Source organism: Marmota marmota, unplaced genomic scaffold, assembly GCF_001458135.2.
Source record: "Marmota marmota marmota unplaced genomic scaffold, marMar, whole genome shotgun sequence".
NCBI classification, from domain to species: Eukaryota; Metazoa; Chordata; class Mammalia; order Rodentia; family Sciuridae; genus Marmota; species Marmota marmota.
In genome coordinates, this window is record NW_026000082.1 from 19,157,826 (window position 1) to 19,183,003 (window position 25,178).

General features: G+C 40.4%; 1 protein-coding gene across 17 annotated transcripts in view; it reads right to left on the reverse strand.

Annotated features, from left to right (window-relative positions):
* Mast2 (microtubule associated serine/threonine kinase 2) overlaps positions 1-25,178 on the reverse strand; it is a 167,592-nt gene that overhangs the window by 11,013 nt on the left and 131,401 nt on the right. For 10 of the 17 annotated variants that reach the window (XM_015485061.2, XM_048815453.1, XM_015485060.2 and 7 more), the window contains 10 exons: positions 19,496-19,571; positions 16,689-16,709; positions 14,674-14,752; positions 12,396-12,550; positions 9,678-9,753; positions 7,737-7,946; positions 3,612-3,713; positions 1,485-1,617; positions 502-563; positions 161-246 (listed from right to left, as the gene is read on the reverse strand). In XM_015485061.2, coding sequence (XP_015340547.1) covers positions 161-246; positions 502-563; positions 1,485-1,617; positions 3,612-3,713; positions 7,737-7,946; positions 9,678-9,753; positions 12,396-12,550; positions 14,674-14,752; positions 16,689-16,709; positions 19,496-19,571 — 1,000 coding nt within the window. Of the gene's footprint in view, positions 1-160; positions 247-501; positions 564-1,484; positions 1,618-3,611; positions 3,714-3,995; positions 4,006-7,736; positions 7,947-9,677; positions 9,754-11,792; positions 11,798-12,395; positions 12,551-13,554; positions 13,560-14,673; positions 14,753-16,688; positions 16,710-19,495; positions 19,572-25,178 lie in introns of those variants that run through there. The other 7 variants (XM_015485063.2, XM_015485062.2, XM_048815455.1 and 4 more) reach the window with 3 other exon arrangements.

Sequence of the window (25,178 nt, forward strand, 5' to 3'; positions counted from 1 at the left end):
GAATTCTTGCCTCTCCAGGGGGCTTCAGGGAGTGAGAGGATCCACCTGTGGACCCTGAGGTATCTGCTGCCCAGGGGTTTGGGAATCATATGCTTCCAGAAGGGAGAGAACAAGGGCTGACTCGTTTTACTCCTGGCCACATTCTGACCCCTGCCTTTACCCATAGGCGCCATTGCTGATGAGCTTAATAGTCTCGAAGTCTTCTTCAGAGGGTGTTTTCTTAGATTGCAGAGATGCCCCGCGGCCCTGGAAGACAAGGGAAAAGGCAGGAGGCAGTCATGCTTCTCAAGAGTCCATGTGCTGGGGAAAGCCAGGACCAAGCACCAGCTCAGCTCAGCCCTGCTGCAGTGTTCTGTCCATCCTTCCCTGGGAGCAGCATGACTTCTCAGTGTTTGCAGTCACCAATTCCCCATCCCTCCTTCAGATATTCTCTTAAAGAGAATTCACTTCCTCTTGTTTCATAGGGTTCAGGCTCCAGGAATGGGAGGTCAGGGTCTTTACCTCGATGGAATCATCAGTCTCTGGAGTGTCAGGACTGTCGTAACTGCTCAATTGGGCCATTTCTAGAAATACAGCAAGGACACAAGAGAAAAGTGTGCGTGACACTGTCAGACATCATAGTAGTACCGTTAGGTCACAGAATAGGTGCATATGGGGTAGGCATTAATGCTTTCTGCATTTGCCTGGGATACAAATCCAGTCCTGTGGTTCTATCCTCAGTGTAGTTACAGTTTGGGGATCAGAAAATAAGTCAAATGCTATTGTACCACTCTTTCTTTCTTTTTAAATATTTTTTTTAGTTATACATGGATACAATATCCTCATTTTGTTTATTTTTATGTGGTGTGAGTGCTTTACATGTGAGCCAAATGCTCTGCCACTGAGCCACAACCCCAGCTCCTTGTACCACTATCTCTATGAGCCCAGTGCCATTCACAAAGCCTGATACATTCTATAGAAACTCATCTCAAACTTGGGATATTTCCTGGAAACAGGGCCTAAGGCTGGGCCATCCTGCTGGTCAACAGTGCTTTGCTGGGTGGGGCTGGAAAGCAGGGAAGACAGGAGCAGGACAACTACAGATTAGGATACGCAAGCCCATGTTCATGCAGGGGCTCAGTGTGAAGCCCAGAAGAATGAAGATATTCTCTGAAGCGCTGAGTTGGACCACTCCAAAGACAGGAGGATTTGTAAGGTGGTCAGCAGGAGAGGCAAGTATGTGGAGGAGACGACCATTTTAAAAAATGTGACTGTCGTCCTTTATTGGTAGCCTAGTTTGGCCTAAGGCTCTAAATCCAACCTAGGCCCAAGGCAATCCAGACAGGGACACAGTAGACAGATATGAAGAGTAATTCCAAAAAAAAAAAGGGTGTTTTATGACAGAGATCACAGGGTGCCTCCTATGGTCCTGAGGCCCCAGATGCCATGTTATGTCCACATCCAGGCTAAATCTCTTCTTTATAGCCCCCAGGCAGCATGCTCACCCTCTATGGGATCCCGTGTGAGTCCCAACTGGCTAATGATGTAGCGGGGAATGTCACATTTAATTCCATGTCCTTCTTTGGCATGGCCCTCAGCTGCTTCTAATAGGTGGTAGAACTCTTCAGGGTCAAACTCCTGTACCAGAGGAGAGAGGTGGTCATTGGTGAAAGATACAAGTGACTGCTATTGACCTCTTTGGTTTTATAGTATATAGGGGAGGATGTGATAAGACACCTCAACCTCTGAAGACCAGAAATATCATGATACAGGGATCACAAAAAATGGGGAAAAAACAGTCTCCCATCAAGAGAGCTCTGCCTGTTAACCAGGTTTCAAGCCTTCCATTAGCCAGATGGTACTGTCAGGTGGGTACAGGTGCCCAGTCCAGAGCAGTCCTGGCACACACTAGACTGCAGCTCATAAGAGCTGCAGCTCCCAGTCATAGTGGTACATATACACCTTCTAACATCCTCTATGCACTTCCTATGTGCAAGGGGTGGAAGCTCCAATGCTGACCAAAGCATAGTCACTGTCTGCATATAATAATAAAGGTGTCACTTCTGAGTGCCTATCAAGTACCATACCCTGGGCTAAATCCTTCTAACGACTCTTTGACTTTGGTGAGGAATTCAAGGTTCACAGGAATGCCTGGTGACAAAGTAAGAAGAAATGGAAAACCAGCATGCAAACCTGCTGGGTCCAAGCCCCTGCTCTGCTACAGACTTCATGCTCTTGAGCAGAGGCTCTCTAACCTCTGGTTTGCCAGTTTTCATTCCATACAGTCTCTCTATTTTGGAGAATTATACTACCTACTCAGATATGATCTACACCAGACCGAAGTCTTCTTAATTTTTTATTCTTTCTCAGCCCCATCTCAGAAATCTACCTTATAAATACCTCTCTAATCTACTGCTTCTTTTTTCCCCCTACCGTTGTCCTAATTCAAATCACCCTATCTCACATTAATTGCTTTAAGTGCCTCTGTCCTCAGTTCCTTGCTCATCCTGCCCTCTCTTACAATTCACCATCCATGTCCAGGCTGAAGTAATATTTCCTAGAACTAAATCTGATAGAATACTTAATTCAGAAATAAATAGGAACCATATACTGATACATACAACAACATATGAATCTCAAAATTAACACTATGCAGAATGAAAGAAGTCAGAACACGGGTTCATTACATGAAACTGTACAAAGGCAAACATCCACAGCAAAAGCAGGCAGATAAGTGGTGCCTGGAAGCAGGGTGGGGAGAGGACTGACGGCAAAGGGACATGAGAAAACTCTTTAAGGAAACACAAAAATCTCAACCATGGCAGTAATTATACAGGTATACATTTGTTAAAATTCAATAGGCTGCATACTCCAAAAGGATGTATTTTATTGAATGTATAGTATATCTTAATAAAGTTAGTTAAGAAAACAGTAAACCTGATCATGCCATATTCTAACCTCAACTTTGTGGTAGCTCCAAGTGGACTAAAGGATAATGCAAACTCCTGAGCTGAGAAGGCAACACCTTCCATCATCTTGTGCTGCCCGCCTTCCAACTTCATCCATCGCTACCTCATCAAATCCACCCTGTCTTCCTACCCCACATCCCTGGCCTGGCAAATGTGCATTCATCCTTCAGGTCATTGAATAGGCCTCTTCTCCCTCAGGAAGCTTTCACTGAATGCTCATTCTATACAGAACTAAAGCACTTCCTTCACCAGGTTTCTGGTGCACCTTGCATTCACTTGAGTTGTGACATTTCTTAAAATATTACAATTATTATTTATATATCCACATGCTTTATATTTGCTAGTGCCACTACAGAGGAAGTATCTTGAGATCAGGACTCTGTTCTATTCATGTCTATACTTTCAGTGTCTAGCATTAAATAGGTACAAGGTGGCTCAATGTGGGAATAAGTCAGATTAATACTTTCCTTGCCATACCCATCAGGACCATCAATTTGTCCTCAAAGGAACCTGTTTAGTCCCCCAGTGCTTAGAGATCATATTTAAATACAGACCTAAGCAACAGAGATGGTAGTGGTGCTGCCACAGTTTTGTTGTTGGCAGGATACTTCCTTTACAACCTCAAACCCCATCTCCCCATCTAATCTTCCCGAGTCCACTTACCAGGCATTCCAGGAGACGAGCTGGACGGGCAATGACTATCATCAGTTTTTTTACCAGCTGCATCACAAAAGCCACCTCTGAGCTCTCTGAGCGCTCATGAGCCTACAAAGAAGACAAAAGTCACTTCAGCAAGCTACTGGTCCAGTGTAGCTGGGCTGAGCAGAACCGTAATGGGCAGAGCTGACTACAGGGAGAAATTATTGGTAGTAGAGAGAGCTCTGTAAAGCAAAACTAAAAGAGGAAGGAAGGACGGAAGGACGGAAGGAAGGAAGGAAGGAATTAATTAATTCAGAGGAGAAGGCTGGTCAGCTGTGGGAGGGAGAAAGTTGCTCACTCATGAGAGACCAGTGAGTCTGAGAATACTACAAGACCAAGAAATGTCACCCAGACACACCTTTACCTGCTCCTCCAACCAACAAGCTTGATTTACCTTCCACACCCCATCTTAAGGGGCAACTCTCAATAGAGCCTTCATAGATATTCACCTTGTACCCCAGACACACCGTAAGGAACAAAAGACCTCAAAGCTAGGAAATGATATGACCAGAGAGGTATTTCAGAAAGACCACTAACTGCAGAGCAGAGGGTGCACTAAAGAGGGCAAGCCTAAAATCAGGGAAATCAACTAATGCAATAACTCCACTGAACAAGGCAGAAGTCAAGGCAGTAAAAACCAAGATGAGTGCACAGCCTCGGGCCATTTTCTAAGATGGATCTGAGGGGTGGCAGAAGCAGGAACGGAGGTAACTGCAACTTCATTTTTAGGGAAAGTTCACTGAGCCCTTAGTGAAACAGGAACTGCAAGAAGATAACCAATAGACTAAAAACATGTGAAGTTTGGCTTTAGAGAAAAGAGCAGTGGGGCAGAAGAGGCAAATTTAAGTTTGAGGTGTCCTCATAGACAACCTTGGTATTTGCTGGGCCCAGGAGCCTTTTTCTTTCTTTCTTTCTTTCTTTTTTTTTTTCTAATTTTAATATTTTTAGTTGTAGATGGACACAATACCTTTATTTTCTTTATTTTTATGTGGTGATAAGGATAGAACCCAGTGCCTCACATGTGCGAGGCAAGCGCCCTACTACTGAGCCCCAGCCCCAGGCCCCAGGACCTCTTGCTTGTCTTCTGAGAACAGATCAGGGTTCTAGGATCCACACTGATACTCTGTGGCTGCACCTTCCCTTCTACCTCCAACAGCTGACCAGTGTGGACTGCTTTCCTGGGAATTTTTCAATGCTCAGAAAGATAACAGTTATTGTCTGTGTAGCCAAACTGTATAATCTACACTTGGGTGAAAAAAGATGGCCATATCTAACCTTAGAGCACAGATAAAAACAGCTAAGAAAGGAGAATGAGCACTTCCAGAGCTTGTCAGTTTCTGGTTGAGGACACTGGTCCCTTCTTAAGGCCTGATGCATTTTTATCTTCAGATCTCCAAAACCTACCCTCTTCATCCTTATCTTAGTATCCCTTTACTGTTAAAACTTCTGTGAGTCTTATTTCTATTACTTATGACCAAAGAATATGCACCAATCTGGGGAAGTCAGTGAAGGAGTTCAGTAGGTAGGTCACTGGTCTGGAGTTTAGGAAAATAAGGGTGCATGTGGGAGTCTTCCACTAAGGACCTGTGAGTAGAAAAGGCTCATCAGCACAAGGGTGGAGAAAGGAAAGAGAATAGTAACTCTGGACAGTGCCCTGTAAAACAGCAGTATTTTAGAGTGGGTAGAGAGGGAAGTTATGAAGAGGCAGCAAGGCTAGAGAGAACAGGGAATTGACAACCAGGAGAGCTAAGGTTCAAGAGGTGTTCACTGTGTCCTCTAGAGAGGTGAAGAAAGATGAGGTCTGAAAGAAGCCACAGAATTTGGCAATTAGTCAATTATTTCCTTGGTTACTTTTGTCTGAACAGCTTTAGTGGAATCTGAGGGAAGCTCAGAAGACTGAGTAGTGAATAGGTTATAAGGAAAGAAATATTGCAAATGAAGATTTCTGTGTGTGTGTGTGTGTGTGTGTATTTTTTTTTTCCTTGTAAACTTTTTTTTTTCCAAATGTGATACTGGGGATGGAACCCAGGGTCTGGCACATACTAGGCAAGCACTCTACCACTGAGCTACATCTCCAGCACCCTTATAACCTATTCATGTGTGTGTGTGTGTATGTGTTTATGTATATACATACATGACAAACATGAGTTTGGTTTCTACTTCTGCTATTTAAGAAATGAGTTATCCTGGTGATTCAGTCCTTTAAACTTCAGTTTACTCATCTTTAAATTTGGGAAATAATAATAGCGCTTTCCTTATAGGTGGGTATGAATTAAATTAAATTAATTAAATGAGATAATACAGTGTCTAGCATGTATTAAGTGCTCTGTAAATGCTAGCAATCTTTATTATTTTAAGCATAAAGCTAATGATGATGGTTTTTGATTTAATCCCATTGAATGAATGATTGCCATTTTATCATTGCCTTTATGCTAAAAATCTAAGCTTGGATTCCTCCCAAGAAAGACCCTTCATCATCTGGCTACCAGTCTAATTCTTCAAACTTACCAACTCTTTCCTGCAGGCATCTACTCTAGTTGTGCCAAACTACTTCATCTGCAATTTCTGGAATGCACCAAGTTCCTTGAGAGGTTGTTTACAGTTTCCTAGGCTTGCCTACTTGCCAAGATTTGACTTTCTCTGAACCATGCTGAGTCCTTCTCTGTGCTCAGAACTTATCTCTTTTTGTGCTCGTCAATCACATTGTACTATAATAAATGGAAGATAGTGTCTGGTACACAGTACACATTGTTAATGAAAGCTGTTATTTTTTTTACTGTAAGTATATATATTGGTGGGCCTATAACCTTAGTCAATAGCAAATTCCTGAGATGGGAGTCTACACTGAATACCTGTTAATATCCCCCTTCCAAAGGCCTAACAAATCAAGGAAGAAAGGAAAAAATTGGCTCCACAATCAGTGGTCTTTCTAGTACATCAACCACTTAACCCCTGGGATAGTCAGTCTGAGAAAATACCTGGAGGTATGGGCAAGACTCTGATTTCAGCATTTGAGAAGATCAATGTTTCAGAAGGAACCTTGAAGGTGGGTGTAGTGGTACCTGTGTATAGTCCCAGCTACATCTACTCATGAAGCTTGAGGTGGGACATATCTCAAGTGGGAAAAATTTTTAAAAAGGAGGAAACTTGGTAATCATTTAGCAATACCCTGATTCCTAAATGTTTCTGGGGCACCCCATTTATTAATGAAAAACTATTAGAAAATTATTCCTGAGTAGAAACAAATAGCTGCTTTTCATGGGAATTTGGCTTTCTAAAGTCATATTGAATTTAAGTCATATTGAAGTCAAATTCAATATGACTTCAATATGACTTCCTAAAGCAGTGCAGGCTTGGTCTTGGCTGTCTCTGGATTACTTTACCTTTAGCCTCACAGGGATTTTTTTCATACTGCGGAGGATCAGATCTCTACACATAGAAGTCTTACTAGAGCACTTCTCACCATGTCAGTGGAACATCAGCAAGTGGATAAGCCCACAGGTTAAGCCTTGGCCCAGCTTCCTTTGGGCTGAGGAGAGACGGTTGGGAGGTTCTGCTTACACCAAGTATTATTATTATTATTATTATTATTATTATTTTAGTTGTAGATGAACACAATAAAAGTATTGTGTTCATCTATATATTTTTATGTGGTACTGATGATGGAACCCAATGCTTCAAACATGCTAGACTCTACCATTGAGCTACAGCCCCTAAACCAATTATTTTTGAAAAGAGAGCCTACCACATCCATTGGGGCCACTTTATGGCTTTGGGTAACAAATCTCTTAGTCAAAGAATTTATGAATCTATAGTGTTTGAGCCTCAGGCAGAATAATACAGCTTTGGATGTAGAGAAGAAAGGATTTAGAACTGAGTCTACTGATACCACACAGGCTTTACTCAACGATGCAAGGAACTAGGGAAGGATCTAAGTCCATCAGTACCACACGTGGAGGTGGTTCCTGTATATCCTGTATAAGGATACCTGGTGGTGCCTGCAGGCTGGGAAGACTGGGAACCTGCAAATTTCTGATCTCAGCCCATCATGTGGAGGTTTTACCATAGCCCCAGCACCAAGACACTCACATCTTGTAGAAGTTTCTCCAAATTCTCTTGAAGTTCATAGAAGTAATGTGATGTAATGAGGCCACTCTGAGATTTATCCAGGCAGTCTCGGGCCATCTCAATCACCTGATGATGGATAAAGCTCAGGGCTCCATCTGCCAAGGGCAACACGCTGTCCGGAGTATTGGAGGAAATGAACTCTGCAAGTCGCTCTTCCATTTGTGCGGTGGCCTGGGAATAAAAGCAAGAAAAGTGACAGTTCCCTTCTAGTCCTATCTCAGCTGGAGCTAAGCTGAAGGACTTGGTAACAGCTAAAGGACAGGATCCCTGGGAGCCTGGTTTTCTGATGTTGCATTTGAGAAATCTAATGACTGAAGAAACAAGAAGATCACTTTCAAGTTAAGTCAGAGTGCCCTAGCACTATATTCAAGGGCCTCTATTGCCTGAATTTGCCTGTTCCTGGCTATTTCCTATAGGGCATGCTCTTTGTCTGGGGGCATAGAAGGTTTGCTGTTCTCCTTTACCCTGGCATTCATGCCTTTGTCTTTGTTTATTTTGTTCCCTGACTGTGGCCCTCTCGCCCTGAAGGTCTGCCTCACAAGCTCCTGTTAGTCCTTTCATCTCACACAAGCATTACCTCTCCTCAGGGAAGTCTTTTCCCAGCAAACAGGAATTCCCTTTCATCAGTGCTTCGTCCATTGGCCTCAACTGGATACATGTAGTGTATGGATACTGCTGAGTTCTAAGCCTTTCTCTGGACTGGGAAGTTCTTCAAATCAGAGATAATATTATCATCTCAGGATCCTTTACTTAACCTGAGGACCTGCTTAACAGAGGTTCTGCTGGACACAGCTAAGCAAGTAGTCAGAGAATGTTTACTGAAGTTGTGAATCTGTCTGGTCTTGGATCCAAGTTGGAATAAAGGACTGTGAATAGAAATATGACTCTTGCCTGGATCCCAGAAGAGCAGAATGGAGTCATACAGTTAGTAAACACTAGGAGTGGATTTCAATTCAGGCAGTTTGCTCCTTGCTATTGCTTTATTGTCCATCAAGAGAAGCACAAGGGGTCACCATCTCCATCAGCCATCATATCTTTACAGGAGACTACACCTGAGTCTAGAGGAAGGGCCCCAAAAAGGAGCAGGACCCCCATATTGCACAACCCAGACAGAAACAAACAGACCCAGGGAGTTCTGAACAGAGGATGAAGAATGAGGTTTGGGCATCCCAGGATTCTACTGTCAGGGATTGTCAGTCTACTGCTCCCTCTCAAGACAGAGCTGGCTGCTTTCTGCAGGAAGGCCAGATCAGAATGGTGTTCAAACAGAAATGCAAATGGGAAGCAAGGTCCTAGGTTCTGCAGACAAGTGTGAATGCTATTTCTCAGCTATCTCAGGATAACAACCTATTTTCTTCCATCAACATTTTCCTTGAAAATACAGATGTTAGTAAACAACTCTATGCCCTCTGTCTCCTACTCACTGCTCCCTGTGGCCTTCCTGTAGGTACAGCATCTGTCTGTATACTGTCTGGGGCCTGCTTAAGAAATCTGTACCAAATGAAGGTGATTCTAGAGGGAAAATCATGTCATGGAGGGACCATGACTCATAGATCCTGATATGCACAGTGGAAAGTCAGGCCTCCAGTTCTTTCCTTCCCCTTTAACATGTGCTGGGATACCTTTCTGACATTCCCTTCTAGTCACCTGTCCCTCTGGGGAATGGACAAGCAGAGGTTCTGCAAATACAGCCCATAAACTCATAAACCCTGCTGCCTCCTGCTGCTCACACAGTCTGGAAGTCTGCATGCCTATGTCTTCCTCCTCCTGTGGGAGCCTTTCTGCTCCTCTTCCTGGTTACTTCTGGAGGCAGCAGTTCACCCCTCACTCCAAAGTGTTTTTACTGGACTGGCTGTAGGCAGCCAACCTTGGGATACTGTCTTCTTTTAAGTGAATCCTTACCTTAGGGAATCTTTCTTTGTACACATGATTCATCATTATTATTTCACTGTCAAAGGAAACCGGGGACCGTCCAGGACTGAATAAGAAAAAAACAAACAAAAAAAACCAATCATCTTATTTTAGTACTATGAAACTCTCAAAGAGAAAGCTGACCATTCCTAGAACCCCTGCCCTCCCACTAATTTCAGCACCCATCCCCATCTTTTTTATTTTTGGTACCGGGCAATAACTCAGGGCACTCAATCCCTGAGCCACATCCCCACCCTTATTTTGTATTTCTTCAGAGACAGGGTCTCACTGAGCTGCTTAGTGCCTCGCTTTTGCTAATGCTGGCTTTGAATTGGCGATCTTCCAGACTCAGGCTCTTGAGCTGCTGGGATTACAGGTGTGTGCCACCATGCCTGGCCCAAGCTCCCATCTTCATGAGAGCTGGCTGGGCATGGTCATGCACACCTGTAATCCCAGCAGCTTGGGAGGTTGAGGCAGGAGGATCATAAAGTTGAGGTTAGACTGAGCTACTTAGCGAGGCCCTAAGAAACCCAGTGAGAGCCTGTCTCAAAAAAATCAAAAGGGCTGGGGATATGGCTCAGTGGTAAAATGCCCCTGGGTTCAATCTCCATAAAATAAGAGAGAAAGAATGCGCATATGATCAGTTCCAGAGCCTTTCTTATTCCTAGACCTCCCAGTGTACCTTGTAAGGTTCAAAAACAGTGCCATCTGGTGCTAGGTTATCTTCCTGCAAGAAGCATGGCTTTCACAAAGAACTCTTGCCAGGGCCTGAAAAGGCTGAGAAAGGAGGAGCCTACTCCTGAGCTCACTGGTGGCTTTCCTAGGGATGACCTCCCCAGAACAAGACCCTGTGTCCTTGTAGCTTTGGCCAGTGGGGTTTGCTATACCTTCGCACACTCTGGGAATCAAATCAAATTGATCAACCTCCAAAGCAACCAAAGGAAGACTCTACACACTTATTTCTTTTTTCAAATAAACTGCAGCCAAGAGAGCTAACTTGACCTCTGGCCTGGGAGACAGGTGAATCTAGCCTGTAGTGAGCTGTATGTCTGGGTCATCTATTAAAGAGAATAATAGTGTTTTCAGCCTTAGTTTATTATCTTCCCTTGTAACCTAAATCTTCCCCTCTGGCCCACATGCAGTTACATCTCCTTAAAGAATTTAAAATTCTGAGTTTTAAATTTGGGTCCTGCCTAGTTTAGTGCCCTGATCGGAGTTTTCAACTGGGCTAGGTTCAGAACTGTTCTTCTTTGCCTTTCTGGGATTTCAGGCGTGAGCCTGGGAGTGAGCCTTGTTCTGTCTGTCCTCCTGATGCAAATGATCAAGTATTTAAGAATAATACAGGAGGGACTTCCCTGAGTGTCACTGTGGTCCTCTCAGTCCTAAAATATACCCTTTACTCTATGTAAGTTGCTGAGATCACAAGATTCAGGTGTTCCTCTGTGAGATAAGGATAGTCATTTGGTTTACATCACTCATTTGTATTCTTGATCCTTTGCACTTAAGTCCCAGTGATCATCTTTAATCTTTGAAGCTGTATCAAACTGGCCCAGCTCACTCCCTATCAAAGTGCCAGCAGTACCTTAGGGGATTCTTTCTGGGAGGCACTGTTTCCTTGGGACACCACCCCGTACATGTTAGCCAATTTCTTACTTCACAGAGACCCTAAGAAGGGTCTCTGTGAAGTTGAGCTCATTTTGATCTCCACCCTCTCCCTTAACTTGGAATGCTAGCACATTTTTATAAGCTAACACCAAAGAGAATGGGCAGTTAGTGGCTGGGGGTGTAGTTCAACGGTGGAGTGCTAGCTTAGTATGTGCAAGGCTCTAGGTTTGAGCCTCAGTACTTTCCCCCACTAACTCAGGGGAATTCAGACAAATCAGCTGTTAAGGTTTGTTTAGTTTGATGAAGGCAGGCCCAGGCGACTCAAGGAATTGAAATTGAGATGGCTTTGGAAAGGCATTTTTTATTTTAATTTTTGCAGCACGGGTGGTTGAACTAAGACACTTTCCCACTGAGCTACATCCTCAGCCCTTTTTATTTTCAGACACAGTCTGAAGTTGACGAGGCTGGCCTTCAACTTGCAATCTTCCTGCCTCAGCCTACCAAGTCACTGGGATTACAGTTATATGCCACTGCACTCAGCTTCAGATGGGCAATTAATTCTGCTTTTAAATTGGGCTCCTTCCCCAAGTCAGCCACTTGTGTCTGTAGCAGCAGCTTTCCAGCTGGCCTAGCTCATACATTCTGGGCCTCATGGTTCTGCAGTCAGGTAATCATTAGAACTGATACTACTATTACTCTCTTTTACTGAATGGAGTTGGAAGGGAAAAAGAGAAAGACCACATGACAGCATCATCACATAGCTTTTGAGTAATGGGCTGAGCTGAACCTGAATACAAAACATTTCTGAACATTAATTGGATTTGATTAACTCAAGTTGGCCAATATGCTCCACCAGGGGTTAGAAACCACAGCCAGCAGACCAAATCTGGCCCATTACCTGTGTTACTAAACAAAGCTTTTATGTTACCTGTGGCTGCTTGCACACTACAACAGCAAAGTTAAGTAGCTGTGACAGAGATTATACGGCCTGTGAAGCCTAAAATATTCACATCTTGGTCCTTTACAGGAGATGTGTGCCAATCCCTGTGGTGTGTAGCAAACTGAGGCCCCTGGGTACTAGAACAGTAGGAGAGCATTCCTCACCTGAGGCTGCGGGAGCGGGGCCGCATGGCTGGGGACTGTCGTCCTTCCTCATCCGGTACACTTTCTGTGCTGAAATGCTTCGTCAGAAAGTGCAGCTCATCAGCTGTAGGCTGGAAAGGCAACTGATGCAGCTTTTCTTGTGAGGAACATGATGACTATGGGGGAAAACATTACAAACAGCATTAAAGACGGGAGCAAGGGCAGTCCAAGAGTGGAGAAGGACTGAAACAGCTCAGGGACTCCCTAGCCAATGTGAACACAAAGCATCTGCTCCTTTCCTGTAGCCTGGACTGGGCATGATTCTTTTCACCATGAAACCTTCAGAGGTCTCAGTACTGATCAAGCCAAGACACTAGAGTCCTTCAGGAGTTGTGCTAGAAGCTGGGCTCAGACCTTCATGAGGTGTGAGAACTCTCCAACACCAAGGAGTCTTCTGAGGTAGTAAAAAGCAGATTTTTCTGCAAGGACCCTTGGCCTTCTATGAAGCTTTTGGCTTCTTGAGATATTAAGCAAGTAGAGAGCACACTTCCTAGCTCAAGAAATGTTCCAGGTAAGCTGCAAATGACATCCCCTTATGTTTTCCCTTTTACAACCTTAAGAGTGCCATCAGGGGACAGCTCAGCCATGTTTCTTTTCAACTGTTATCTAGAGGAAAACTAGCTTTGGTGAGGCTGGGAAGCTATGTCCAGATACTAGGGACAACACAAGGCGGGAAAATATACCAGAGAAGAAAATTCCTTCTAGATCTGGACCCAAAGATTAAACTTGATCTGAAAACAATTATGAAACTCTAAACATGGCTGAGTGATTGAGGATTCCTGACAAGAATCTGCCAGTCACAACAGACCATTTGAGGAAGTGAACCAGCATCACTGAAGGAAACCCAAACATACAGCTACGCTGTAGCAACCCACAGGCTCCAGAATCAGCAAGATTCTAAGAGAGCAGGTAAGTCTAGCATTATTGGCCCAATTTCTACTTATCAATAAATCAAGGGTCTGGGGCTTAAAAATCTAAATCATTTAGAGTCAAAGCTGTAGCACCACGTAGAGGGAAATATGATGCTATAGGGTCAACATCAAGGGAGAAATTAGCACTTTTTGGACTAACAGTGTGTGTCTCTCTCATGGAATGTTATATAGTACACAAAACTATAAACAATGCAATGTCTGCACCGGGCTCTATCCTGCAACATTTTAAAAAATGAATTCATTTAGGCTGCAAAAAGAATTTTCCCCCAATTAACATAAAGCTAGCAGGGCAATAAATTATGGTGAACAAAATTGGTATTTAAAATATCCCAATAAGCTGGAGCAATGGATTGAGTATGTTAAATTTACTGAACAGATGAAAAAAATATATATAGTATATGTGTGTATACATATACATACATAGAATATACACACACACAACTCTTACTTTGGGTTTAAAAAAATCACTTGTTTGAGTAAAGGATTATGGAAAAATGGGTATTTAAGCTTAGCTGCCAAAGATCAATAAGACCTTTGGATTGATTTAACAGTAATATCTAGTCATGGGAGAAAATGGTGATCCTTTGCTGTGCTTGGGATTCATGACTATAGACAAACCCGTCATGGAAGACTTGAAGAACAGAAATGGGGATACACTCATCAAATATACATTCTGTAAAGCCTAAAACACTTAGTATTTAGCTTTTCACTAAGTTTGCCAACCCTGCCATCCTTTAATAAAAAGGAGGACTCATTTTAGGGTTGATTGCACATGGTAGCAATTAGCATATCAATTGCGTTTTTGGCTAAAACCTTCTTTAAAAAAAATAAGTAAAATTTTAGAGTAAGGACTAGTCTTTTGTTAATATACATCACATTCTTTCTTGACTTTTTGGAAAGAAAAAGGTAAAAAATGAGGCAGAAGGTCTGCCAGGGCTTTGTGACATGGGAGGGGTGATTTGCTCTTGGTTGCAGTTCTAGAAATAAGGTTGGGGGTGGGCAGGGAAACCATGCTTAGGAGTCCCCATGCTCAGCCTCACTGGCAAAGCAACAAAGTGCATTCACAAGCCCTTCTCTGACTCAACCAGGAAGAACTGACTCCAGGGAGGGGAGGGAACCTTCCAAAGGCGTTTCTGGATCTGTCTATGTTTGTGAAGGGTCACTAGCCTTCTGCCCCAATCAGCACTACCCCCAAGCAATCTACATGAATTTGGCTTTAAAGGAAAAGCTAAGAACTATTTTGTAGCATTGGACAGTGCTGTATGGATCAGAATGAAGGAGGTATGGCCACAGATTTGGCTACTTACTGAGACAGTGGAGCTAGGAGTGTTGGTTCCATAGCCTGAAGAAGGCAAAGAGGCCAAAGACCAGCGCCGTCCATCAGTCCTATGTAAGAAGAAGAATATTAGGTAGTTTCTAAAGGTCCCCACCCTGAGCCCAGGACCTGCCTGGCTATGTCCATCAGCATATTTGGGCAGTTGATTTGCTGGAGGCTTCTCCTCATCTCCAAACAGTACTGCTCCATCTAGCACACGTGCTCTCCTACAAGAGGCCTATTGATGTATGTTTTCCACTTCAGAGATGGACACTTCTGACTATGAAGGAACCCATGGCTTAGATAAGAGTATCTATTATATAATACTGTGGTTTTGGAATAAATATTTTAATACTTTCAACTCATTCACTTTCAAAAAGAAGCAACATCAGAGTACTCTACCTGAAGGCATTATCGTAAGGACACAATGGCCACTGAAATGCAGCTATTTCCTTTTTGTTGAGATGGGTTTCACTATGTTGCTCAGGCTGGCCTCAAATTCCTGGGTTCAAGCAATCTTCCTGCTTCAGCCTCCAGAATAGCTGGAATTACAGGCATGAAGCACCACACCTAGCTTTATTTCCTTTTTGAAGACTATGTGAAGGGCTCTTGTTTTCCCAGGACACTGGGTTGATAGTAAGGAAAAAGCAGACCACCATCTGGATCTGAACTGAACATCAATAGACAGCAAATAGTTATAGGCCATCTAGGATCCATTAGGACCCATAAAATCAGTCTTTGAAAATGTTTGCCACAGAATGACAGTAACCTTACAAAAGAGGATGGAGGTGACATACCTTTGGTTTTATATGAAACTCTGGAGGTTTCCTTGCTTTCTCAAAAGTATGCCCCACAAAGCTCTTATCCCAAAGAACCACAATTACATGTTTTACTATAGCAGAGAAAGATTAAGGGGGTATCTGACTTAAAGCTTTTAAAACATAAACACGTGATTGTTTGCCTGGACTGTGGAAAGTGGCATAAAGTATTGTTTCATGTGGAGCTTGGGGGTACACAGCCTGCTGAGGTTGAAGCCAGATGAAATTTCTTCACTGCTACCGGCAGAATCTTATATCTATCAGCAATGGAAGACCTTTAGAAGTTAAGTTCTTACTACAATTTGCAGAGAAAACTCTGATACCCAGAGATTGGAATGATTTGTCCAAGACTTCTCAGAGTTACAGCAGGGGATGGGGAGTGGAGGAGGAAGGAAAAAAGGGAATAAATCTTGGTAGGGCTTCTCCTTTGGAAGCACTGCTCCCCACCCTTCCCAACACAGAGCAGCTTGTCCACTGTGTTCTGTAAGGGAAGAGCCCAGTGTTCCATGCCACATGCACATGACTCAAACTTCATGCCACCCAGGCAGCCAGCATGTGTAAATCAGAACTCTGCTGGAACCTTGTCTCTGAAGCAAAGAAATGTCCAGGAGGGTGATAAAATATGATGTTCTCTTTGATTCTTTGCTGGGCCCTGGGTACTCTATATAAGAAAGCCATTTAATTCCAGGAAAATAGAGCTCAGCAAAGATTAATGTAATTCAGTGTTGGATTTCCTAAGGCCTTATTAAATATACCTTTTCACTTGTGATTTTCAATCCTTTAGATAAAAATGGAAACCAACTGCATGGCAGTCACTTCTCTGTATACTGAAGAACAGGGGCTACCAGAATGAAATGTCACCATAGGATGTCTCTAGTTCCTCTGTCTGGCCTCCTCATTGGGAGACTGAGGAAAGTTGTAAGAATGCAGGTGATTTGTACCTACGTTCAGAAGTTTGGAACTATTCAGTAGTTCCTGCCTCCAAGAATATGAGCTCTGAGTCTTGGTTCCAGCAGGTAGTGGATCCTATGAGGCCTCTTTGATAGATATGAAAGGCCCAGTGTTCATACCCACAGTCAGAGAAGAATCATCACAACCAGTTCTCTCACCAAGCACAAAATCACAAGCCACATTATCTGGCCATGCATAGCAGTGGTCCAGCCCCTCTCCCCATCATACCCACTATTACCTGTCTGCTCTGTGGCCATGGCTGTAGTGAAAAGATGTACATCACAGTGAGAACCAATGGGAACCAGAGATAGCAATCTGTTTGACCCCCAGCATTTGGTTTAACTTGATGAAGGCAAATTTTCTGTTTATAAATGTGTAGCAGTTGGAAGTAAAATGACCTCAATAACTAGGAACCAACAATTTTTAGTCCCTCTTTGGCATGGCTGAGGCATTCCTCTCCACCCAATCAATAACTAGCAGTTTTGGGCTGAGGTTGTAACTCAGCAGTAGAGCGCTCGCCTAGCACATGTGAGGCCCTGGGTTCGATCTTCAGCATCACATAAAAAAAAAAAAAGAAAGAAAGAAAGAAAGATTGTATCCAACTACAACTAAAAAATAAATATTAAAATAATAACTAGCAATTTTTCCTACAATGTTCTGTAGGAGGACAGCCCAGGGGTCTATGTTCCATGCACATGACTCAAATGTCATGCCTATGAGCGTAGACTTGAGTCAGTAGTAATACCAGGCCCCAAAGCCTCCCAGTTGGTCCTGTTTTTGAAGCCTAAATCAAGTAGATATAAGGGCATCAATGGAACCTGCTATTCCCTCTACCTAGGATAGTCCCCAACTCTGTGACCTCACACCTAACATGGTAGCTGCTTCTTATCCTTCAGTGTGGCTTTATGTGACCACCAGTGGGGACTCACAGCCTACTCTCTTCTTATTCTTTCATGCAGCATCATGTTCTTTCCCTTCATGGTAATTATCAGAGCTTACAACTAAATATTTGCTTTTCATGTATTGTTTGTCTCCCTCATCACACATTTGATCAATAAGCATTGACGATTATTATGTACCAGGAGACACAGTTTTCAACAGATCAAGGTATTAAAGGTAACTTGATTCTGGTTGAGGTGAGAGAAAAAACATGAACAAAAGAAAATATTAAGAAATATTAGAAGTACTAGTTTAAAAATAAAATTGGATAATTTAATTGAGACTAACAAGGAGGTCCCATTAGATTGTGTCATTAGGAAAAGTTTCTCTAAGGAAATAATATTTAAGATGAGATATGAATGACAAGAATGAATTAACTAAGTGAACATCTGAGGGGACAGCATTCCTTAGGAAGGAAACAAGTGCATAGACCCTATCTATTTTCAAGAAAGTAGGGATTATGACTATTTTGTTACCACTGTAAAACTAAGCACTCAGCATAGTGCCAAGCTCAAAGTCAGAGTTCAGTCAAAATTTGTTGAATGAATGGAAAATGACTCAATGCCACTTCTGGGGAATCTGGTCACAGGTCCTGCTGTCCTAGTTCATACTTAATCTAGGCTACAGTTCATACACAGTCCAGGCAGAAAGTCTGGGATAAGTCTTTCCAGCTGTTCAGAAAAAAAAAAAAAATCAATCCAACAGATTCTTATATTATAAGTGATACTACTTAAATCCCTGGTTAACTAATTGGAAGTTACATAGGGTAGGAGAGATGAGTCCGGGGAACACATCTGGATGAGGTTTCTTTTGAATAAAGCAGGGATCAGGAGGGGCACCCAAGTCAGTCATCAAACTTTTCCCTGCTCAAGGTCTATTCAACTACACAGAATCCTGGAGTGGAAGGGATATATTTCTTCTAGATTGTCATTTGAATAGTGAGTAAATGCTATTTCCAAAAGTCTGTTTTTTTGTCATGTCTTTTAAAAAAGTAGTGTAAATATTAAAACTATTCTTGCCTCAAGGTGTATTATGTTCTCCATTTATTAATAGCTCTAAATCTGGACTCATAATTGGAGTACTTAGTTTTTGGTACTTAAGACTCTAACCAGGAAAAAACTTAAAAGTTAAAAAAAAATTAAAAACTTGAACCAGGCGTAATGGTACATGCCTGTAATCCCAGCGAATCAGGAGGCTGAGGTAGGAGGATCACAAGTTCAAGGTCAGCCTCAGCAACTTAGCAAGGCACTAAGCCAGTTAGACCCTGTCTCAAAATATAAAGCTTTTTTTTTTTTTTTTTTTAAAAAAAAAGGCTGGGGATGAGGCTCAGTGGTTAAATGCCCCTTGGTTCAATCTGATACCAATAAATAAATAAATAAATAAATAAATAAATAAGAACGGAGCCTTGGCACACAGTTTAGATGGATTCTATCAACCTGTACTTCTCTAGAGGCCAGGTGATACCTTAGCCATGGGTGAAGCTGTCAAGATGATTATCCTGGGCCACAGACAGACTTACAGCACTTTCAGTGAGTAAATAAATAGCAGGAGGAATAAAAGCATGGCTCCGTATGTACCAAATCTTTCTAAATTCTTGGAAGGATAAGTGAAGACCCTGCAGTCTTTCTATGCCCACACACAGGCCAGCTTTTCAAAGGTGAGCAGTGAGGAATGTCAGGCCCTTCCAGTCCCTTGGAACACACTGAGCTATGAGAAGTAAGAGTACACCTTTTGGTCCTCCAGGGAAGAGAGCCCATTTTCCCACTGATCAATTGAGGACAGCTATCAGTTGAGGTATAGTGTTTTGGAACATACTTTTAGGACACCAGGGACATATGATTAAGAATTATAAAAATAAATCTAGTTCTTAAATTTATTCTCCCATTCCAACATTCAAATGCAAATACATAGATTACACAGAAAGCAAAACTTGAATAAAATGATTATAATCTGGGAGAGAAAAGCAGGGAAGGATTTTGATGGCTGGTAATCCAAGGTAACTCACTTGAAAGTGCACTGACTTATAGGAGGAATCTGATATTCAACTAACATTCATGCAAGTGTACCACATGTGTTATTCACAGACGAAGTTTTCTTGCAACTTACCTACGGGCAGGAACAAAGGAAAAGTGAGCAGGTGTATTAGGAGAGAAATTCCGGGGGCTGTCCAAAGGACTGTTACCTGAGGATGGAATAAGAAAAAGAAACCCTCTGAGAGGTTCCCTTCTGAGGAGGGCTGACATGATCTTTAGGCAAGAAATCTTCCTTTCCCATTGGCAATTAACATATCTTATTATTTTTTTCAGGCCACCATCAGTTTACAAATTCTGTCTTTGTAAAGGTTTGGTAGCCCACAGGTTTTCTCCCTTGTTCCCATGGTGCCTATAAGAATCCACATCTCTCAGATATCCATTCTAGATCCAGCAGCAACTTACCTATTTCCTGTCCTTCTAGGAACACCTCAGGTTCCAATCTGCCTTGTTAAGTTAACCCAATTTTCCAAAGGCTTCAAGAGCTCCTTTAGTGCAGATGGTACGGCTAAATGCTCAAACATTTCTCCAAGGGCAACAGGAATCCTAGTCCAAAGTCTTGCACATTCATCTCTGCATACTGCATCCAAGGAGCTAAACCAGAAGCCTATGTGCTTTAAGCAGAAGCAGAGTTCTCAGGTGGGGACTCAGGAGTTACCTTAAAACAGATAATACTTAAGTCCCCCAAGTCTGCAAAGTACACCCAACCTTCTGATGATGTAGGAATCACTGCCATCTCCTCAATTATGTTTCATGTGTCCCCTGTAACTTAAAACTCAGAAGTTCTGAACAAAACTGTGTGCTTACTTTTGTATTAGTCACAATAGTTCTTGAACCTATCATACTTCTCTGTTCTGTCTTCCAGCTCAGGCTAATACTTAGGAGGACCTACTTGGCAGAAATTGTCTGTATGTTTCCACCTGAAAGCTCACTTTGAAGTAAGCACCATATTTCATGATGTGCTGACACTTCATAAACCTAAATAATTAGATATATGGAGGGGAAATGGTGGAAACAAGGTTTCTCACTGCTGGGAGTGGAAATTTACAGAAAAGCAAAGTGAAAAAGCAAAAATGATCCATGTGATAATGGATTAGTTGGAGACAACAGGAAGAACTCATGTTTAATAGAAATACAGATGGTTACATAGAAATGTTTATAGATATATGTACATACATAATTTAGTATATATACTAATATTATATTTGATCTTTCAGCTAAGGACTAAAAGAAAGGATACTCCAGTAACAAAGCTTATCTAACTCCCAGATCTTGGTTTTTAACATTATTTCCAATAAAAAGTCCAGGGTTCCTTGGAGAAATGGCTGATTCTAGAACTGGGACCAGAAAAAAAAAGTATATATATATATATATATATATATGAATTTTAAGCCCAATGACTAGAGTATTTCATAGTATCAGAAGGTAAAGAAGTGATAAACTACCATGTTGATGGGTGTTATGTCAAAGGGGAGCAGGAGCCAACTGAAAGAACATCCAATGGTCAAAGAGAAAGAATTTGAGCAACTAAAAAGATCCAAACTAGAAAATAAATATCTACAGGTCCATACTGATTAAATAAATTGAGAAGTGGGAAAGATGATCAGTAAACATTGAACACTTGAACACTACCAACTACCGTGACCTCATAATACTTATAGAACACTGCACCAAATAATAGCAGAATATACATTCTTTTCAGGATCATACAATAAGATTCAATAAATTTAAAAGAGTTTAAGCCATACCAAATCTGTTTTCTGACCACAATTATATTGAATAGGAAATTAGTTAACAGAAAGACCTCTGGAAAATCCCCAAATATTTAGAAACTAAACGGTATATTTCTAAATAAATTGTGGATCAAAGAAGAATCAAAAGGGAAATTATAAAAGTGTTCTGAACTATTAAAAATGAACATGTAGCCAGGCAGTGGTATACATCTGTAATCCAGAAACTAGGAGGCTGAGGCAAGAGGATCATAAGTTCAAAGTCAGCCTCAGCAGTTTAGTGAGGCCTAAGCAACTTAGTGAGACCCTATTTCAAAAATAAAAAATAAACAGGAGGGGCTGGAGATGTGGTTCAAGTGTTAGAGTGCTAGCCTGGCTTGCGCGGGGCATTGGGTTTGATCTTCAGCACCACATAAAAATAAAAAAAAGATATTGTGTCCACCTAAAACTAAAAATATAAATATTAAAAAAATAAAAATGACTGGAGATATGGCTCAGTGATTAAGCACCCCTAGGTTCCATTCCTGGTAGCAAAAAAAAAAAAAGAAAAAACAAATAAAATAAAAATCAACATATATCAGAAACCACTAAAGCAGATCTTGGAGAGAAAATTCATGCCTATATGAGAAAAGAAGGACTCAGTTCAATGAGTCCTCAGCTTTTATCTTATGCAATTAGAAAAAGAAGAGCAAATGAAACCCAGGAGAAAGGAAATCATAAAGTTCACAGCAGAAATCAATTGATTTAAAACCAATGGAAAACAAAAGCACACACAGGTTTTCTTAGACTGACCAGGGGAAAAAAATGACACAATTTTCAACATCAGGAATGAGAAAGGTGGCAGACCTATGGAGTCTACTGATATCAGAAAAATAAGGCAATATTATGAACAACTTTATATTAATTAATTTGACAGTATAAATGAGATACAAACTATAAAGATTCACACAGATAAAAAAATTCTGAATAGCCTTATATCTATTAAACAAATTCAACTTATTTAAAATCACCGCACAAAGAAAACTTCAGGTTTAAAGCTTTACTGGAGAATTCTGCCTTTTTAAAAAATATATACTTTTTAATTGTAGATGAACACAATACCTTAATTTTATTTATTTATGTTTATGCTGTGCTGAGGATTGAACCCGGTGCCTCGTACATGTTAGGCAAGTGCTCTACCACTCAGCCACAACATCAGCCCTGTGCCAAACATTTAAGGAAGAAATAATAACAATTTTACATAAATTCTTCCATAAAACCAAAGAGGAGGAATTATTTTGCAACTCATTCCATGAGGTCAGCATTACCTAGATATCCAAACTAGACATTACAAGAAAACCACAGACTTATAACCCTTATGAATATAGATGCATATATTTAAAAAATTTCAGTAAATAAAATACAGTGATATATTAAAAAGCTACTATATAATAACCAAGTAATATTTATTGCAGAAACACAAATTGGTTTAAAATTTAAAAATTCCACTGTCACCAGACAAGAAACGAGCATTCAACAAAAATCCAATAACCATTTGAAAAAAAAAAAAAGTCAGGCAAATTGTGAAAAGAAAGACAAATTTTGGGGCTGGGACTATAGCTCAGTAGTAGAGTGCTTGCCTACCACATATGAGGCACTGGGTTCAATCCTCAGCACCACATAAAAATAAGTAAATAAATGAAGGTATTGTGTCCATCTACAACTAAAAATATTTTTTAAAAAAAGAAAAGAAGGACACATTCTTAAGTTGATAAAGGGTGTCTATGACAAACCTTCAGCTAATATCATGGTTAATAGTAAAGAGAAAAATGCTCTAAGCCAGGAACAAAACAAGGATATCTTCTATTCAAGACTGTACTGGAGATTTAGCCAATGGAATAAGGTATGTTGTCTTTATTCATAGACAACGTGGATGTCTATGTAAATAATCTGACAGAATTTATAATGAAGCTACTAGATATGTGAGTCAGCAAGGCTTCAGGATTCAAGATCAATATACAAAAGTAAATTATATTTATATATACTAGGAATAACCAGAAATTGAAAATAAAATTACCATTTATGAGTGTCTAAAACTATGAAACACTTAGGGATAAATGTGACAAAAGACATACAAAACTAAACAAAACATTGTTGAGAAAAATTAAAGATGATCTAAATAAATGGAAAAAAAAAACATATTCAAGGATCAGAAGATCTGATATTGTTAATAGATCAGCTCTCTAATTGAGCTACAGATTACTCACAATCCCAATCAAAAGTACCTTTCTGATGATCTGATTTTAAAATTCATATAAAAATGCAAAGGACAAGATGTTAGAGAAAAACTGTATAATTCCATTTAGGTAATATTCTACAAAATTCAAACTAGTCTATAAGTGACAGAAGACAGATGGGTAGTTGCCTGGAGTTGGGAGGAGTCACAAAAGGTTAAGTGGAAACTTTTGGGAAATGACAAATACATTTCCTACTTTGTGGTGATGGCTTCATGAATATATAGCTACATATGTCAAGTTATCAAAGGGTATACTTTGATTATTGTATAATATGGCCCAGTGAAATCTGTTTAAAATAAATATAAATTAGTAAAACAAATATTTAAAAATATTTTATCCATAGTACAAAATTCTTTTTTCTTCTTTTGAGAGTGAAATGTGATTAAGTTGGCTCATATTTTTAGAAATCTTAGGGTATGTGTGTGGTGCTGGGGATCAAAACCAGGGCCTTGCAACATGCTAGGCAAGTTTTCTACCATTAAGCTGCCCCCAATCCTGTGGTTTGGTTTTTGAATTTAGATTTTGTGACTTAGTTTTATTACACATACAAAATACACCTTTCAAAGACATGTAGCTTCCTCAGAAGTGCATTGTTCAATCTGTTTCTTAGATCATGATACTACTTGTTTTTCAATTCTATTCAAAGAATGATATTTTTCTATGATGTCCAGCAATTCTTGTAAACAGAAAGGTTGTAGTTTTACATTTTTAGCAAAAATTGAACCTTACATTTGGAAGGTTAGAAATAGTCTATTTCCAATGTTTTTAAGTAGTGGTTTCATCGGTTTTTATGGGTACCATATTTTTTGGTCAACAAAAATCACATATAGATAGGAATATTTCAAAAAATGCTTTCTCTGTGGCATAGCTTTCTTTTTAAATGTAGCCACTTCTACACACAATGTTAAAATGTCACATTCACTCTAACAAGACAAAGAATATTTTCTCTAACCTTTCCCAATTATCGTTTAAATAGCATACTATTAAAAATCACTAGCTAGTATAGAAAAAGTGTGAAAATTTGGATATCTTATTTTAAAAAACTGCATTACATCATTTAGTTTGGCCATTATTTTAATTTGCTACAAGAGAACTAGTTTATTTCCTTCTTGTACACATTTTCAAAGGCCCCTCTATAGCTATTACAAAATATTGTAAAAATGCAATACTGCAATATGTTATTATATGCTGAAGGGTAGGAATGACTGAGGGTATGTCATGGAACTCCACTTTTTGCTCATGATATATCATGTACAACTTATGACATAGTCTGACAGATGGAGCAAAGAGGAGTAACTAGTATCAATCCATACTTTAAATATTTGTAAACCCAAATGCAATTCTTATATTTTATGATACAAATGTTTTAATATTTTCTCCTAAATTTAATTAATTTCCATCTGGGAATATTTTCTCCTACATTTAATTAATTTCCATCTGGGAATATTTTCTCCCACATTTTATTTTATTAAAACTTCTTTTATTTGGGAAAATGTTGTTACTGACAAATTCTTAGTAGAATGACAAGCACAAAGTGATACATCAGAAAAAGTGTCCCCCTCCAAAAGTTCAACAATCCACATGAAAAGTGATTAGGGACTACATAAGGTCAAAATCCGAATGTGTTTACCTATAATTAGTTTACAAATACCTCTATATCAAAGGCTTTTTTTGAATCTTAAGTTGAATCCTTGATCACATCTACAGAATTAAAGGCACCACACATTATATCTTTATTACAATGTCAATGAGT